The sequence below is a fragment of the Rhinopithecus roxellana genome, chromosome 6 (genome assembly GCF_007565055.1).
Source record: "Rhinopithecus roxellana isolate Shanxi Qingling chromosome 6, ASM756505v1, whole genome shotgun sequence".
Lineage (NCBI taxonomy): Eukaryota > Metazoa > Chordata > Mammalia > Primates > Cercopithecidae > Rhinopithecus > Rhinopithecus roxellana.
Genome location: NC_044554.1, coordinates 46,610,066 through 46,628,738, shown reverse-complemented (window position 1 = coordinate 46,628,738; position 18,673 = coordinate 46,610,066). Strand labels below are relative to the sequence as shown.

At 54.0% G+C, this 18,673-nt stretch overlaps 2 protein-coding genes across 4 annotated transcripts in view; one reads left to right on the top strand and one right to left on the bottom strand.

Annotated features, from left to right (window-relative positions):
- BUD31 (BUD31 homolog) overlaps positions 1-693 on the top strand; it is a 10,535-nt gene extending 9,842 nt beyond the window's left edge. For all 3 annotated transcript variants that reach the window (XM_010375767.2, XM_010375768.2, XM_030932609.1), the window contains exon 6: positions 470-693. In XM_010375767.2, the coding sequence (XP_010374069.1) occupies positions 470-520 (51 nt within the window). In that variant the 3' untranslated portion in view covers positions 521-693. The remainder of the gene's footprint in view (positions 1-469) is intronic.
- Positions 207-18,673, bottom strand: PTCD1 (pentatricopeptide repeat domain 1). The gene is made up of 8 exons (XM_010375766.2): positions 18,438-18,673; positions 14,875-15,347; positions 13,068-13,208; positions 10,092-10,310; positions 9,579-9,680; positions 7,639-8,460; positions 6,581-6,763; positions 207-1,235 (listed from the first exon to the last, which is right to left on the bottom strand). The coding sequence occupies exons 2-8, from the start codon at positions 15,319-15,321 to the stop codon at positions 1,050-1,052; spliced, it is 2,100 nt and encodes a 699-aa protein (XP_010374068.2). The 5' UTR covers positions 15,322-15,347; positions 18,438-18,673; the 3' UTR covers positions 207-1,049.

Sequence of the window (18,673 nt, the reverse complement as noted above, 5' to 3'; positions counted from 1 at the left end):
TGGGCCGCAGCAGGCCTGGTGGACAAGACCCTTCTTTCTGGAGGCTCTGGGTCAGAAGGGTGTAACTCAAGTGCATAGCCTCCTGCCCTCTTCCCCCACCAGAGTGTCCCAGCCCAGAGGCCGCCCTGAAGTCCCCAAACAGTAGCGGAGCCACCTCTGCTTATCGCAGGGTCTGTCATGCTCACTTAGGGAAATAACGAGACTCATTCACACCGATTTTTCTTGATTGGCAAATGTGTGTTGGATTTGCATAACGTATTATAACTACACATACAGATGTAACCTCGGTGTCAATAGCAGCTGTTTCCACCATCATGAGGGAACCAAATTTTCCCTGTCCAGAGCTGTCACAGAAGGGTTTCTGAGGTGTGTCCCTATATGGCATGGTGGCAGAGGGTTGCCACGTATGTGACCGTGCAGGGACAAGTGTGGCGCAGTGACATCATCTCAATGTCCTCCTCCATTGCAGGGCCGCATCATCGAGTGCACACACTGTGGCTGCCGTGGCTGCTCTGGCTGAGGCTGGCGCTCTCCACCCTGGACTCTGGACTTCGCAGGTTCCTGCCTGTGGCGCCACCCCCTTCCTGGGAGCAGCAAGCAGTGCCCCAGGCCCAAGTTGGAGCACGGTCTCTACGGGGAAGGCTTTGCTGTCCATCAGCTGTGATTTGTAAAAATAAAATCTTTAAACCGCTCCGGCCCCACGTCTATTCTTTCAGAGCATCGGCCTGTGGAACCCAGCGGGGCGGCACCAGGCCCCAGGGACCAGATGCCCCAGCCCCCTTGTGGTGTGCAAGGTGACACGCAAAGGTACTGGAGCTGGAAGACCCAAGGTGACATGCGAAAGTGGCTGGAGTTGCCCTTGGACCTGCCGGGAGTGCAGGCACCTTGGGCCTAGCGTGTGTCCTCACACCAACACCCGTGACACACTGCGGCTGTTCCTTAGGGCCTGGCTCTTGCCCCAGGCAGGAGGTGACACCAGCTCACTTGTCCTGGGGCTCCCACAGAGCACTGAGGGCCGAGCACTGAGGCTGGGTTCAGCTGTGCTCCCATCACCTGCCCCCAAGGGTACATCCGTCCACATCGGCCTCCTTGCCGGTGTCGTGGTCCTCCTGGGGCTTGGTCCGGAACTTTTGCCAGGGGTGCGGGGTTTCCTCTGCGGGCATCACTGTCAACCAATGCTTGTAATAGGCTCGGAAGCCGTCAATCTTCGCCAGGTAGGTGTTCCTCCCTTGGTACTGGAATTACAAAAGCGAGGCTAGAATCACTCCTGTTACCTACAGCTAATCCCAAACCTCGGCAGCTGGCTCAGGCCTCAGGGAAGCTGGTAGCTGCCATTTTCCCTTCCAGGTGGCTGCAGGGGACAGGGCAGAAAAGCTGTGAACACGCACTATGGGAGTAGCTTACTTCAGAGAAACAGGTCCCAGCTGGGCACCCTGGGGCAGGCCCAGAGCCATCTGCCTGATAGCACTCCACTGTGTTCCTCCATCCCCACTTACCACCCCAGGCCCCCAAGCTAGAATCACTGGGTCCCACCTGCCTCCACAGCCTGCCGAGCCCCTCCCGCTCAAAGCCACCTCCCTCTGACCATCATCTCAACACTGCCGAGATAGGCTCCATGGAGATATGGGGAAAAAAGAAAAGACACACCAGACAGAAACAGAGAGCTGGCGGGGGAATATACCAAAAAAAAAAAAAAAAAAAAAACCAGCCAAAAAGTACCATCTGACATACAGCTACTACCACATGATGACAAAAGGTTTGGCCCGGTACGGTGGCTCACGTCTATAATCCCAGCACTTTAGGAGGCCGAGGCGGCAGATCACTTGAGGTCAGGAGTTCGAGACCAGCCTGGCCAGCATGGGGAAACCCCGCCTCTACTAAAAATGCTGGATGTGGCAGTACATGCCTGTAGCCCCCAGCTGTCTGGGAGGTTAAGGCAAGAGAATGGCTTGAACCCGGGAGGCGGAGGTTGCAGTGAGCTGAAATCACACCATTGCACTCCAGCTTGGGCGACAGAGCAAGACTCTGTCTCAAAAAAACAAAAAAAAAAAAGGTTTGACTCAAAAGACTGAACAATTCTAAACCTTACGGTGCCGGATAGAGCCTGAAAGCACAGAAAGCAAAACTCAACAGAATCACGAATATAAACAAGGACACCATCATGAGGGAATATGAGTACAGATGCTCCTGACACCACGGTTCCACCCCCAAAAACCCACCGTCAATCAAAAATCAATCTGGCTGGGCATGGTGGCTCACTCCTGTAATCCCAGTGCTTTGGGAAGCCAAGGCAGGTGGATTACATGAGCTCAGGAGTTCCAGACCAGTTTGGGTAATATAGTAAAACCCCGTCTAAAAGATTAGCTGGGTATGGTGGTACATGCCTGTAGTCCCAGCTCCTCAGGTGGCTAAGGTGGGAGGACTGCTTAAGCCTGGGAGGTCAAGGCTACAGTAAGCCATGATCGTGCCACTGCACTCCGGCCTGGGCAACAGAGTAATTCCATCTCTTTTTAAAAAAAGAAAAAATTTGGAACAGCACGGGGGCTCACACCTGTAATCCCAGCACTTTGGGAGGCTGGGGTGGGTGGATCACGAGGTCAGGAGTTCAAGACCAGCCTGGCCAAGATGGTGAAACCCCATCTCTAGTAAAAAAAAAAAAAAAAAAATACAAAAATTAGTCGGGTGTGGTGGCAGGTGCCTGTAATCCCAGCTACTCAGGAGGCTGAGGCAGGAAAATCGCTTGAACTTGGGTGGCAGAGGTGGCAGTGAGCCAAGATCACGTCACTGCACTCCAGCCTGGGTGACACTGTGAGACTCCATCTCATAAAAACAAAAGGAAAATGCATCTATTGCTGGCAACACAGCAGAGGGTCCTGACTTCGTAATTATGCAAAAGTGACATACATTCAGTAGAAACTAACCCTGCACAAAGTCGATCCTTACAGAGTCACATCCTGATAAAACTATTGCAAAGTTGAAAAATCCTGTGTAGAACCATCTTTAAGTCGGGGACATCTGTCTGACTTAAATACGATATGCTTTAGGCCTGTGATAGTCTTGTGACTGTGGAGTTGAACCCCTAGTGAGCCCTACGCCAGCGGGAAGAGACAATCCACTAGGAAGACACGCACAACATGTAATCAACAAAAACCAGTACCCAGAATGTGTGTGTGTGTGTGTGTAAACGCCCTGGAGCCAATGAGAAAAGACTCGCAACCAACAGTTCAAAGCACAGACACACAGTTTAAAAATGCCCAGCTATGCCTTCAGCCAGGCACAATCTCCACTGCTGTCCCACCCATTTGTAGGAAGCCCTCAAAATGGCATTCAGGTGTGACACCTGCACGGCATTCCTGACCCTGCACCTTCTGGCTGTGTGCGTCCCTGCCCATTTACTTGTCTCTGTCCCATCTGGGTTGTGCTCCAAGCCACAGTGGCTCTGGATGCTCCGGAGGTGCTCAGCAGAGTGTGACTCGATGGACCCAAAAGCCAAACCCCCAGAGCCTGATATCCTCAGAACAGCAGGAAGAGGCTGTGGTCCTAACAAAGCAGATTTCATGACTCTGCCCTGCTCCTGCTGATACAGGAGGCAGAAAGAAATTATTTGGGCAGATAGTAAGGGCAACAGAGTCCTTGGTGAAATTTCCCTTTTAATAAAAAGCGGCCCCCAAATCATTTCTTTTCTAACAAAGAGCAGCCTGAAAAGTCGAGCTGCAGACACAGATAAGCAAGCTGGAAGCTCGCAGGGGTAAATGCTGGCGGCTGTGACAATAGAAAAAGGCTACTCGGGAGCCAGGTGTGTTCAACATGGGGGCCCCATCTTCCCTTCTTTTGTTGCCATGTGTACAGTAAAGAACCAGGCAACATGGCACTGGAAACCTATCTGCATAATAAAAGGTGAGGGTGGGGTGCCAGCTTTTATACGAGCTATGTAAATGGCACACCTGGTCCAACCAATCTTTTGTGTCCTTTGTAAATCAGACACCACTTCCTCCAGCTCATGTACAAAACCTCTTCATTTCACAGTGGAAGCAGCAACCCATTTCTCTGGCACCTCTCTCTGCAGAGAGGTTTTTTTTTGAGATGGAGTCTCGCTGGGTCACCCAGGCTGGAGTGCAGTGGTGCGACTTCGGCTCACTGTAAGCTCCACCTCCCGGGTTCATGCCATTCACCTGCCTCAGTCTCCCAAGTAGCTGGGACTACAGGCGCCTGCCACCACACCCGGCTAATTTTTTATATTAGAGACAAGGTTTCACCGTGTTAGCCAGGATGGTCTCGATCTCCTGACCTCACGATCTGCCCGCCTCAGCCTCCCAAAGTGCTGGGATTACAGGCATGAGCCACAGTGCCAGGCAAGAGCTCTTCTCTTCCGCCTATTAAACTTCAGCTCTTAACCTCTTTTTTTTTTTTTCTTTTTTGAGACCGAGTCTCCATCTATCACCCAGGCTGGAGTGCAGTGGCGTGATCTTGGCTCACTGCAACCTCTGCCTCTTGGGTTAAAGTGATTCTTGTGCCTCCTGAGTAGCTGGGATTACAGGTGCCCGCCACTACCCAGCTAATTTTTGTATTTTTAGTAGAGACAGGGTTTCACCACGTTGGTCAGGCTGGTCTTGAACTTCTGACCTCAGGGGATCCAGCCGCCTTGGCCTCCCAAAGTGCTGGGATTACAGGTGTGAGCCACAATGCCCAAACTTAACCTCACTCTTTTTTTTCTTTTTTCTTTTTTTTGAGACAGAGTCATCAGATGCGGTGGGTCACACCTGTAATCCCAGCACTTTGGGAAGCCAAGGCGGGTGGATCACAAGGTCAGGGGTTCGAGACCAGCCTGGCCAACATGGTGAAACCCCCGTCTCTACTAAAAATACAAAAATAAGGGCCGGGCACGGTGGCTCAAGCCTGTAATCCTAGCACTTTGGGAGGCCGAGACGGGTGGATCACGAGGTCAGGAGATCGAGGCCATCCTGGCTAACACGGTGAAACCCCGTCTCTACTAAAAAATACAAAAAACTGGCTGGGTGAGGTGGTGGGCGCCTGTAGTCCCAGCTACTCGGGAGGCTGAGGCAGGAGAATGGCGTAAACCCAGGAGGCAGAGCTTGCAGTGAGCGAGATCCGGCCACTGCACTCCAGCCTGGGTGACAGAGCGAGACTCCGTCTCAAAAAAAAAAAAAAAAAAAAAATAAGCTAGGTGTGGTGGCGGGCGCCTGTAATCCTGGCTACTTAGGAGGCTGAGGCAGGAGAATTGCTTGATCCCAGGAGGTGGAGGTTGCAGTGAGCCTAGAACCTGCCACTGCATTCCAGCCTGGGTGACAGAGGGAGACTCTGTCTCAAAAAAAAAAAAAAAAAAGAGACGGAATCTTGCTCTGTAGCCAGGCTGGAGTGCAGTGGCGCAATCTCGGCTGGTTCAAGCAATTCTCCTGCCTCAGCTGAGTAGCTGGGATTACAGGCACGCGCCACCACGCCCAGCTAATTTTTGTATTTTTAGTAAAGATGGGGTTTCACCATGTTGGCCAGGATGGTCTAAATCTCCTGACCTTGTGATCTACCCACCTCGGCCTCCCAAAGTGCTGGGATTACAGGCATGAGCCACCGTTAACCTCACTCTTTATGTGTCCACATCCTTGATTTCCGTGGAGTAAGACAACAAATCTCGGTGATTCACCCCAGATAACAACGCCACTTCACTGCCTGTCCAGTCCCTAAGCAAGCAACAACCTGTTTGGAGTAACCGGCAACATGCAGGTGCTGGGGACCCAGATGAGCACGGCAGACAGTCTCTGCCTCCAGAAGCCTGATACAGGGAAGGCCAGGGCTGCCCGTGAGCACGTGACCTGAGACTGTAGGATACGGCATAAAGGAACAGAGCTGGGGGGAGGGGAGACTTTCAACCCAGGTCAGAGCGGCAGCCAGCTGGGCATCTCTGAGGGCCACTTAAGCAGAGACCTCCAGGAGAAAGAGCCCACCACATGAAAGTGGGTGTCACCCAAGGCAGCAGAACACCAATCCCCTGAGGCAGGCAAGAGGCTGGTGGCCTTTGGGAACTGACAGAAGGCCATTGGGATGGACAGAGGCAGCAAAGGCAAGGCTGGCCTGAGACATGAGATGAGCCACGTGGACAGGGACTCAGGCTGTGGTCTACAGACTTGGGGACTCCTAAGAGAAGCTGCTGGGGCCGGGCGCGGTGGCTCACGCCTGTAATCCCAGCACTTTGGGAGGCCGAGGCGGGCGGATCACGAGGTCAGGAGATCAAGACCATCCTGGCGAACACAGTGAAACCCCGTCTCTACTAAAAATACAAAAAAATTAGCCGGGCGTGGTGGCGGGTGCCTGTAGTCCCAGCTTCTAGGGAGGCTGAGGCAGGAGAATGGCGTGAACCTGGGAGGCGGCGGAGCTTGCAGTGAGCCGAGATGGCGCCACTGCACTCCAGCCTGGGCGACAGACTGAGACTCCGTCTCAAAAAAAAAGAAGCTGCTGGACAGTTTCAAGCATGAGAACACAATCCCAAGGGCCAGAACCAGGGTTGGGTGGTGGGGGCGGTTAGAAATGGTGAAGGAGCTGATGAGCTTGAGCTTGGGGCACACACCCGGTCAAAGGTGGGAGGGTACTGGGCTGCAAACTCCAGCTGGCGGATGACCACTTCGTTCACTGGGACCCTGTTCTGCTTCATGTCCTTCAAGATGTTGATGAGATAGGTGTAGTCCAGCTTCCTGACGGCTGCGTTGATGAGGGCGCTGTAGATGTGAGTGTTGGGGGTCACCTGGGACTTCTAGAACACAGGGACATCATAGAATCAGCAAGATGATGGCAGCCATTGGGAGCCAGCAGGTCCCACCCTCTGTCAATCAAGCTGGCTCCTGGGACCAGCGGCCACGGCCAGCAAGGCAAACCCAGCAGCAACGATGGGCTGAATGTCCCTCTCCAGCAGGAAAGCCAAGCCCAGGCCCTCTGCTCAGCCCTAAAGAAGCTGCGGAAAAGGACGCCCGTGCTGCTCTCAGACACCGACTGACTTGGGCGGAAACTGATGCGGGAGACACCACCTCCTCACTCCCTGGGGGGGGGGGTTCCCCGTGATGCGTGGTCACCAGGTGGTGGTCAGCCTAGAAAACCGTGAGTCTTGGCTAGGTGAGCCAGGCAGGGTCCAGGAAAACAGCCAGAGGGTGATAGACCTGGGGGACCCCGACAACGCAGGACGCAGCCTCTGCTGTGGTCGGATGAAATCCACGCAGCACTTCCAATGGGGGCTAGGTGGGAGGCACAGCAGATCTCGGGGGCTTTGAAAACCACCTACAGCTCCCCAGGAATTCTGAGAATCCCTGCCATACCTCTAGAGTGTTGGGGCCGAGGCCTGTCCCCAGCCCTCAGCCCTCAGTGTCACCCCACGGCCACCTTCTTCCAGACGGGAATATCTATGCATCTCTACGTCCAGCCCTGACGCACTCGCCAGGGTCTGCTTCCCCCAAAATGGGACTGAACACCATTCTACACCAGAAGCTTATCAACCCCACTCTCTTTGCCCCTATGCACAGTTCATCCTCTCCAAGTGGGGGGCTTAGAGGACCCCTGCTCCTCCAAACTTCCCTCCTGAGCTACAGAGTGCTCCTCAGGACCACGGGCGTCCTGCCCAGGCCCAGGTCCACTCACCTTCATGTCTGTGAGCAGCTGCAGACCATCCTTCGGCCTGTGGCACCCGATGGCCAGGTTGCAGAACGTCTGCAGGTTGGGGATGAGGCCCCTCTTCGCCAGGACTGGCAACAGCGCCTTGGCCCCCTCCAGGTCTCCCAGCTTGCTCTTCTTTCTCACCAGCGTGTTAAAGAATGTCAGGTCGGCCTCCACCTGGTGTTCGTCCAGGAGGGCCAGCAGCAAGGACTCTGCAGGACTCCCAGACTCCACCACCTCAGCCAGTAGTGTGAGGGTCCTGATGTCGGGCTGCTGCCTGTGCTCTGCCATCTTGCTCAGGAAGCCCTCCAGGCCCCCTATCAAGGCCAGCCGGTCAGCTGGGGTGCTCACTGTTCCAAAGGAGACCACGGTCGGGGGAACGACCCCAGGGGTCAGGAGATTGACTTCCAGCTCCATGGGAGGTGGCTTCAGGGCCACAGGGGGCAGGGCCGCTGTGTGGCTGGGCTCTGCCTTGGTTTCTACCCCTGGCTGGGCCTTGCCGGGCACTCTGGCTTCCTGAGGCTCTGGAGGCCCAAGTGCCTGAGAAGGTTCCAGAAACAGCTGCCTCTCCAGGGCCTCCACGTGCAGCATGGCTGACATGCGGTTGCCTGCCTTGGCCTGGGCTGTCCTCCTTGGCCGCTGCCTGCCCACTGGGGGCTGAAGCAGGGTTGCCTCCTCACTGGGCTTCAGAAGCAGCTCTGAGGCCACCTGGGGGTCCCCTAGGCCACAGTCCCGAGCTGCTGCCAACAGCAGGTTGTAGCTGTCCCGGCTCGGCTGTAGCCCCAGACTCAGCATCAGCCGCCACACCTGCCAGAGAAGAGACAAACGTCAGCTCGGTGCTCCCGTTCAGCAGCTGGGCACAGGGTTCGCACCCGGAATCCCAGTGTCCTGGGAGTTTTAGATGGGAGGATCCCTTCAGACCAGGAGTTCCAGGCAAGACCGGGCAACATAGCAAGAGCTGCCTCAAAAAAATAGGCCAGGCATGGTGGCTCATGTCTGTAACTCCAGCACTTTGGGAGGCTGAGGCGGGCGGATCATGAGATCAGGAGATCGAGACCATCCTGGCTAACATGGTGAAACCCTGTCTCTACTAAAAATACAAAAAATTAGCCGTGCGTGGTGGCAGGCGCCTGTAGTCCCAGCTACTTGGGAGGCTAAGGCAGGAGAATGGCATGAACCTGGGAGGAGGAGCTTGCAGTGAGCCGAGATCGCGCCACTGCACTCCAGCCTGGGCGACAGAGCAAGACTCTGTCTCAAAAAAAATAAATAAGTAATTTTAAAAAAAGCTTTCCAGCCAGGAGCTGTGGTTCACGTCTGTAATCCCAGCACTTTGGGAGGCCCACACAGGCAGATCACATGAGGCCAGGAGTTCAAGACCAGCCTGGCCAACATGGTGAAACCCTGTCTCTACTAAAAATACAAAATTACCTGGGCCTGGTGGCGTGCGCCTATAATCTCAGCTACTCGGGAGGCTGAGGCAAGAGTACCACTTGAACCCAGGAGGCGGAGGTTGCAGGAGGCCGAGATCGTGCCATGTCCAGCCTGGGCGAGAGTGAGACTCCATCTCAAAATAAATGAATGAATGAATGACTCTGCGGTTGCACCTGCAGAAGTGCTAGCGGGCTGTGGGAGGGTTGAACAAGTGCCCAGGTGAGTGTGCGGCAGGCTTTCAGGTAAGGTGAGTTTAGAGGGGCTGAGCCTACTGCAAAGCAGGGTGGGAGAGGCGGGGGCCGCCCTCATTCCACCTCTAAGGGCCTCCTCTCCCTGCCATCTGTAGATTGAGGCTACAGTGGTTGCTGGGTTTTCAGAAGAGCACAAATATAAAAATACTCAGCACAGGACCATCATGGGTGCTCACAGGATCACCATTTTGCACCTCTTGCGCCAGGGAAGCAGGGCAGGAAGGTGGGGTGGGAGGGACATACCTGGAGGGCGTACCGGAAGCCTGTCTTCTTGTCTTGGATGCAGCCCATGAGCAGGAAACTAAAAGTCTCCTCTGTGACAATGTGCCCTTTGTGGATGATTTCCTTGGGGAGGGAACAAAGAGGTCCCATTGAGGACCTGCAGTAGGCTGGGTGTGGCGGCTCATGTCTGTCATCCTAGCACATTGGGAGGCCAAGGCAGGAGGATCACTTGAGGCCAGGAGTTTTGAGACCAGCCTGGGCAACATAACAAGACCCCGTCTCTACACTCGGATAGAGGACGCCTCTTCCAGGAAGCCGTCCCTCGAGTGCACAAAGCAGGACACAGCACACAGCGGCACACACAACCTCCAGCAGGGTCTCATCAGATCCGTCTGTGAACCCCAGTGCCCAATACAGGCTGTCTCACCCTCCCTGAGCCTTCCTGCATGAGAAGAGACAGACACCACAGCCCCGCCCCCGCCACATGAGACCAGCCCCACAACGGGGAGCAGGATGGCAAGTGAAGCCCCCCACCTTGAACACATCAAGGCACATCCTAAGGTCTGCACACTTGGCAGCCATCTTCAGCAGCGCGTGGTACGTTTTCAAGTTGAGCTCGAAGTTTTTGGCCTGCAGCTGCTGCCGGAGTTTCAAGGCACTCTGCAGAGCTGAGTCCTTCCAGGGGGACTCGGCACAGACGTTGAACAGGGCCGTGTAGGTGGCGTCTGAGGGCTCCAGGTCCCGCTTTTTCATCTGTGGAGATGGAAGCAGCTCAGTGGTGGCCCGGGATCAGCTGGACACACAGGTGAGCAGCTGCCCCAGAGGAGGCTGAGGCTGGAGAGGACCCCGTTACTGCATACACCAGGCCAGGCTCTAAGGCAGAGCCATGGGACACATCAGAGCCCAGCTCTCCAAACTCAGACACATTGAAGGGACTCTGAAAACTGAGCCCACACCCCGATATGTACCAAACAGAAGTTATCCTGCCCTGGGCACTTGTCAGCCCACTCCAGGCCTGGGGTCCTGGCAGCAAGGTCTTCCTGATGTCCCCACCTTCAGGCCACCCAGTCAAGGGGAAAAGGGGCTATAGTGCTTACTACCTGAGGGTTCCTGGGCAAGTTCGCGCTTCCGTGTGAAAATGGGGATGACACCATCACCTTGAAACCGTGGATGCCTGTGGCAAGTGGGAGGGTGCACTACAGTGCTCTAGGGGAGGCCCCGAACCACTGGCACAATGCACATTCTCAGGGCCACCTCATCTGCTGAGTCACAAGCCCCGGAGGTGAGCGACACTCAGCTTATTGAGCCTCTGGGGGACTAGGGCAGATGCTTAGGGTTGACAATCCCTGGTGAAGCCTAGCACTCACTATTGCCCAGAGAAGGGCCATGTGGTCGAGGGCAGGTGACAGGCGGCTCAGTGGCAGAAAGAACCCTGCTAGAGTCAGGCCATTTGGGGCTCAAATCTCAGCCCCGGCGCATTCAAGTGGGGTGGCCTTGGACATGTCCCTTCATCTCTCTGTGCCTCAGTTTCCTTCTCTGAAAAGCAAAGATGGCAGTCCCTACTTTGAGGATGATGTAGGCTCTGTGTGTCTTGCTGAACTCCACAGAGGTGCACTGACAACTCGCTACCCGCCTGGCACCAGCCCTGGGGTTAGCAGAGCGGGCACAGCCTGTCCTTACTGAGCTGACACTGAAGAAGGCAGACACACTGCAGGTAAGTCACCAAAAACAGTAACAAGGCTGGGTGCTGTGGCTCACACCTATAATCCCAGCACTTTGGAAGGCTGAGGGGGGCAGATCACCTGAGGTCAGGAGTTCGAGACCAGCCCAGCCAACATGGAGAAACCCCCATCTTCTACAAAACACACAAAAAATTTAGCCAGGTGTGGTGGTGGGTGCCTGTAATCCCAGCTACTCGGGAGGCTAAGGCAGGAGAATTGCTTGAACCTGGGAGGTGGAGGTTGCAGTGAGCCGAGGTTGTGCCACTGCCCTCCAGCCAGGCTGACAGAGCCAAGACTTCCGTCTCAAAAAAATAATAAAATAAAATAAAATAAATAAAAACAATAAAAATAATTTTTTTTTCTTTTTTTTGGAGATGGAGTCTCAGTCTGTCGCTAGGCTGGAGTAGAGTGGCATGATTTCGGCTCACTACAACCTCTACCTCCTGGGTTCAAGTGATTCTCCTGCCTCAGCCTCCCGAGTAGCTGGGACTATAGGTGTGCGCCACCATGCCCGGTTAATTTCTGTATTTTCAGTAGAGACAGGGTTTCATCATGTTGGCCAGGATGGTCTCAATCTCTTGACCTCATGATCTGCCCATTTTGGCCTCCCAAAGTGGTGAGATTGCAGGCGTGAGCCACCGCACTGGGCCAAAACTAACAGTTTTTTAAAGTGGATGTAATGGGCTGGGCGCAGTGGCTCACGCCTGTAATCCCAGCACTTTGGGAGGCCAAGGTGGGCGGATCACTTGAGGTCAGGAGTTCAAGACCAGCCTGGTCAACAAGGTGAAATGCTGTCTCTACTAAAAATACAAAAAAATGAGCCGGGCGTGGTGGCACGTGCGCCTGTAGTCCCAGCTACCCGGGAGGCCGAGGCATGAGAATCGCTTGAGCCCAGGAGGCGGAGGTTCCAGTGAGCCGAGGTCACACCACTATACCCTAGCCTGGGCGACAGAGCGAGACTCTGTCTCCAGGGAAAAAAAAAAGAGGCGCAGATGCAGTGGCTGGGCTGTGGCCTGTAATCCCAGCACTTTGGGAGGCCGAGGCGGGTGGCCGGGGTTAGAGACCAGCCTGGACAACACAGCACAATCCTACCTCTACAAAAAATTTAAAAATTAGGCCGGGCGCGGTGGCTCAAGCCTGTAATCCCAGCACTTTGGGAGGCCGAGACGGGCGGATCACGAGGTCAGGAGATCGAGACCATCCTGACTAACACAGTGAAACCCCGTCTCTACTAAAAATACAAAAAAAAAAAACTAGCCGGGCGAGGTGGCGGGCGCCTGTAGTCCCAGCTACTCGGGAGGCTGAGGCGGGAGAATGGCGCAAACCCGGGAGGCGGAGCTTGCAGTGAGCTGAGATCCGGCCACTGCACTCCAGTCCGGGCGACAGAGCAAGACTTCGCCTCAAAAAAAAAAAAAAAAAAAAAAAAAAATTAGACAGATATGGTACTACACACCTGTACTCACAGCTACTGACGAGGCTGAGGCAGGAGGAACTCTTGAGCCAAGGAGTTGGGGGCTGCAGTGAGCTATGATTGCACTCCAGCCTAGGTGACAGAGTGAGGCTACTTCTCTCAGGGAACATGGGGACTGCTGCAGTCCAGGCAGGTGCTAAAGGGCTCTCGATGTCATCCCGTTTATCACCCACAATCACCATCATTTTAAGGAGGAGTCTGACTGAGGCCAGGGAGGTGAAGTTACCTTCCCAGTGTAAAGCGCTAGCAAGCGGCACACTCGGGATCCGCCCCCAGCTTTTCAGAGCCTTGCCCCTGCTGCCCCGCGCTCACACACACCTGGTTGTAGAGCTTGAAGGCCTTCTTCAGGTAGCCGACCCGCCCGCAGCCCCCGATGAGCACCGTGTAGTTGCTCTCCGTGGGCTGCAGTCGCTCCTCCTTCAGCATCTGCCTCTCAAACAGGTCCAGGGCTTCGACCAGCTGCAGGGAAGAGGCAACAGGGCAGGGGCTCAGAACAGCCCCAGAGACCCTCGGCAGAGAGAGGGAGGCTGAGGCTGAGGGACCCTCCTGAGACAGTGCAGGACGGTGGCCCTGGGTGACTGCAAACCCCCTGGGCCCCCGGCTGTCTCTGCCTCATCCCTCCCCTCACAACATTTCCCCGGTGAAGCCTCAGTTCGTTCCTTTATTCCTTCATTATTTTCATCTGTTCATTCAAACAATAATTACTGAGTGCTTCAATGAGCCAGACAAGGTCTATCCACTGCAGATATAGCTGGGAACAAGAGGGAGCTCCTTCGTGGAGCTCATGTTCCGGTGTGGAAAGTCAGACATGAGGCCGGGCGCAGTGGCTCACATCTGTAACCCCAGCACTTTGGGATGCTGAAGCGGGCAGATCACAAGGTCAGGAGTTCGAGACCAGCCTGGCCGACATGGTGAAACCCTGTCTCTATTAAAAATACAAAAATTAGCCAAGTATGGTGGCGTGCAGCTGTAATCCCAGCTACTTGGAAGGCTAAGGCAGGAGAATTGCTTGAACCTGGCAGGCAGAGGCTACGGTGAGCCGAGATTGCACCACCGCACTCCAGCCTGAGTGACAGAGCAAGACTCTGTCTCAAAAAAAAAAAAAAAAAAAAAAAAGGCCGGGTGCGGTGGCTCAAGCCTGTAATCCTAGCACTTTGGGAGGCCGAGACGGGCGGATCACGAGGTCAGGAGATCGAGACCATCCTGGCTAACACGGTGAAACCCCGTCTCTACTAAAAAATCCAAAAAACTAGCCGGGCGAGGTGGCAGGCGCCTGTAGTCCCAGCTACTCGGGAGGCTGAGGCAGGAGAATGGCGTGAACCCGGGAGGCGGAGCTTGCAGTGAGTTGAGATCCGGCCACTGCACTCCAGCCTGGGTGACAGAGTGAGACTCCGTCTCAAAAAAAAAAAAAAAAAAGACAGACATGAAATGGGATAAGAAAGACATACAACATATCAAGTGATGACAGGTACTACAAACAAAACTAAAGCAGGGGCCAGGTGTAATGGCTCATGCTTATAGTCCCAGCATTTCGGGAGACCAAGGTGGGCAGATCACCTGAGGTCTGGAGTTTGAGACTAGCCTGGCCAACATGGAGAAAGCTCATCTCTACTAAAAATACAAAAATCGGCCAGGCGTGGTGGCACACGCCTGTAATCCCAGCTACTCGGGACGTTGAGGCAGGAGAATCGCTTGAATTCCCCAGGAGGCAGAGGCTGCAGTGAGCCAAGATCGCGCCACTGCACTCCAGCCTGGGCGACAGAGTGAGATCCTGTCTTAATAAAAAAAAAAAAAAAAAACGTAAAGCAGGGAGTGCCAGAAGGGTGTGGAGGATTCACTTTTCCTTTTTTTTGAGACAGATTCTTGCTCTGTGACTCAGGCTGGAGTCCAGTGGTAAGATCAGCTCAGTGCAACCTCCATCTCTAGGAAAAAAAAAAAAAAAAATACAATAAAATAAAACTGTGATGGAGGATGGCAAAGGGCAGTGATACTTACAGCCATAACGCTGGCAGTTCACAGGGTAGGCCCAAAACTTAGAGGCTGGGAAGGTCAGGCAACCCCTTGCAAAACACTGAGCCGCCAAGGGTAAGAAATCAGGAGCCATAGAACCCAAAGCGTCCCTCACCTTCCCTTCCTTGATCAGGCGTTTGCACTGCAAGAAGTACCAATACGGGGTGTTTCTCCGGCCTCGCCATAACTTGGGTTCCGGTTCCCTTTGCTCCTCTCTCTGTTCTCTGAACTGCAGGTTATGGAACTCGGCTGTGGATTTGCGGAATAGTCTCCGGGAGGAGTATTTGTCAGAGAGGGTCCCAAAACTCTCCTCCTCGTCTTCTTCCTGCGTGGCCGTGGAGTTGGAGTGGCTCGGATCAGAGCCCAGGCTGCCCGTGTTCTCCGGGTGCTCCCGGCCGAGGGGCAGCTGAGAGGAGGAGCTGCTGAAGGCCGCCCACACTGGCCGCATCAGCCCCTCCCTGCCTCCCGCCCACCTGGCTCTACAGGGGTCCAGGTGTTGCAGGATGAACAGTCCCATGGGGTGGGCCCTGGAGAACAGTCTAGAGAGTCTCAAGAGGTCCATTTCTGGCTTTTCTGTCCCTCCAGGGCCTGGAATATATCAGGAAAAGTAAGAGAGTCAACTCAGTTCCTGGTCACAAAAGGCAGAAAGAAAGAAGTGCTGAGAAGTATGGGCCCAGGCTGAGCGCGATGGCTCATGCCTGTAATCCCAGGATTTTGGGAGGTCGAGGCCAGCATATCACTTGAGGTCAGGAGTTTGAGACCAGCCTGGACAACGTGGTGAAACCCTGTCGCTATGAAAAATACAAAAATTAGCCAGGCGTGGTGGTGGGCGCCTGTAATCCCAGCTACTCAGGAGGCTGAGTCAGGAGAATCACTGGAACCCGGGAGACGGAGCTTGCAGTGAGCTGAGATTGCGCCACCATACTCCAGCCTGGGTGACAGAGTGAGACTCTGTCTCAAAAATACAAAACCAAACCAAACAAACAAAAGAACAGGCCAGGAACGGTGGCTCATGCCTGTACTCCCAGCACTTTGGGAGGCCGAGGCGGGCAGATCAGTTCAAGACCAGCCTGGCGAAACCCCATCTCTACTAAAAATACAAAAAAATGAGCTGAATGTGGTGCTACATGTCTAATCCCAGCTACTCAGGAGACTGAGGGAGGAGAATCACTTGAACCTAGGAGACTGAGCTTGCAGTGAGCTGAGATCACGCCACTGCACTGCAGCCTGAGTGACACAGTGAGACTCTGTATCAGGAAAAAAAATAGTAATAATAATAACTAAAATAAGAAGTATGGGCCCAAAGGTTAGAAAGCCTAGGTTCAGGTCAGACATAGCTCACTGCAGCCTCACCCTCCTGTGCTCAAGCGATCCTCCCATTTCAGCCTCCTGAGTAGCTGGAACGACAGGTGCGTGCCACCACGCCTGACTAATTTTATTTTTTGGTCGAGATGGGGTCTTGCTATGTGCCCAGGCTGGTCTTGAACTCCTGGACTCAAGCAATCCTCTCACCTTGACCTCCCAAAGCACTGGGATTACAGGAATGAGCCACCATGCCCAGACTAAAATATTTTGAAGTCTGGTTATATTAGAAGGTTGCCATTGGAAAAGTCTCACAAGTGATGGCAGATTGAACAGATTAAAAACTAGGCCCAGCAGGCCAGGAGTGGTGGCTCATGCCTGTAATCCAGGAACTTTGGGAGGCCAAGGTAGGTGGATCACCTGAGGTCAGGAGTTCGAGACCAGCCTGACATGGTGAACCCCATCTCTACTAAAAATGCAAAAATTAGCTGGGCGTGACAGCATGTTCCTGTAATCCCTGCTACTCGGGAGGCTGAGGCAGGAGAATCACTTGAACATGGGAGGCAGAGGTTGCAGTGAGCCAAGATAGCGCCATTGCACTCCAGCCTGAGCAGCACAGCAAGACTCTGTCTCAAAAAAACCAAAAACAACAAACAAAAAACTAGGCCCAGCAAGGGGAGAGACTTGCTGGGGTCCTGCAGCAGTGCAGTGGGTGAGACTGGCCAGTTTGGGCTGGGCTGGCTTTGAACTCAGGTCCATGTAATGTATGGACAGACTCTCCTGACCAGCACCTTTGTGAAACTAGTGCAGGGGGCCTTTATCATTCTGCATCTGGCAAGCCCTGCCACTCCTTCTTACAAGCATGGTGTTTATGTAATTTTCTTTTTTTTGGAATGGGGTCTTCATGTTGCCTAGGCTGGAGTGCGATGGCACAGTGGCAAACACACAATCACTGCAACCTCCAACTCCTGGGCTCAAGTGATCCTCCTACCTCAGCCTCCCAATTAACTAGCACTACTGGTGCACAACACCATACCCAGCTAATTTTTTGTAGAGATGTAGTCTCCCTATGTTGCCAGGCTGGTCTAGTACTCCTGGCCTCAAGCAATCCTCTAGCCTTGGCCTCCCAAAGTGTTGGGATTGCAGGCGTAAGCCTCCATGCCCTGCCTTATGTGCATTAATTACAGTATACGGAATTACAAAACAAAAAGCAATGATATTGAAATGGCATCAAAATGCTTTAAAAACAAATTTCTGCTATACTAGCATAGATGCTTATTTTCAATGCATTAAATAACAAGACCCTACAATAATTTCAAAGCAGTAATGAATGTAAGTGACAGCTTAAGATACCACCTTGTAGTTGCTGCACAAACTGTTTTTTTTTTTTTTTTGAGTCTCACTCTGTCGCCAGGCTGGAGTGGGGTGGTGCCATCTCAGTTCAATGCAACTTCTGCCTCCCGAGTTCAAGTGATGCTCATGCCTCAGCCTCCCGAGTAGCTGGGATTACAGGCACGCACCACAACTCCTGACTAATTTTTATATTTTTAGTAGAGATGGGGTTTTGCCATGCTGTCCAGGCTGGTCTCGAACTCCTGACCTCAAGTGATCCTCCCGCCTCAGCCTCCCAAAGTGCTGGATTGACAGGTGTGAGCCATCATGCCTGGCCCTGCATAACTCTTATCTGGAATTATCATTTACACTCAACCCCACTTGAAATTATGACACAGTTTCAGGCACTGCTAAGGCTGCTCCAGCAATGGGGAAAGGAAATGCTAAATTTCACAGAGAAAATAGGGGTGTCATTTTGTTCCTATACAATTTCATTACCCCGCCCTGGTTAGAAAACCCTGAATTAGGCTGTACAGTGGCTCATGCCTGTAATCCCAGCACTTTGGGAGGCCCAGGCGAGAGGATCGCTTGGGCCTTGAGGCTAGGAGTTCGAGACCAGCCTGGGCAACATAGCAAGGCCCCCATCTCCACAAAAATTAAAAATAAAAATTTAAAAATGAGCCAAGCGTGGTGGTGCAGCTACTCAAGAGGCTGAGGTGGGAGGATCGCTTGAGCCTGAGAAGTTGAAGCTGCAGTGAGCTATGATAGTACCACTGTACTCAAGCCTGGGCCACCGAGTGAGAAAAGAAAAAACGCTGAATTAGAGACACGCTGCGGCCGTCCTTCCTCGGAGAGACCCGCCCCTCCTCAGACGCCCACCCGGACCCTCAGGCCAACGCCGACCCCTCTCCACACAGACTTTTGCAGCCTCAGTTTCCCTCCTCGGACGCCCCTGGCTCCAATCCTGGTTCGGGCACTTCCTTCCCCTCTGGCGTGTCTCTGCCCGGGTCCCGGGGTTCCTGCGAGAATCACACAGGAACTCACTTGAAGTGTCCGGCGCAGTGCACTCCGACAGGGGTCTCTACCCGGTCCCCGCGACGGACCCGGCTCTCCCTGGGGTCACCCTCTCCCCGGACGCGCAGGCGCAGCCCGCGTCCCCGACACACGCGGCTGGTTTCAGGTTTCCGGCGAGACTAGGCCGGCGTTCGGCTGGCGGCTAGCCGGGACTAGCGGAGCGGCGGGACTCCGCGCTCGATTGGCAGTGCCTGGACAGGCGCAAG

Excerpts from the sequence above, each read along its gene's own strand:
- PTCD1 (XM_010375766.2), bottom strand. The coding sequence starts at position 15,321 with ATGGACCTCTTGAGACTCTCTAGACTGTTCTCCAGGGCCCACCCCATG. Across the intron at positions 10,311-13,067 it reads CCTTCAAGCTCTACAACCAG|ATGAAAAAGCGGGACCTGGA; the intron begins GTGTGTGTGAGC and ends CCATCTCCACAG. Across the intron at positions 8,461-9,578 it reads GCTTCCGGTACGCCCTCCAG|GTGTGGCGGCTGATGCTGAG; the intron begins GTATGTCCCTCC and ends CTTCTCTGGCAG.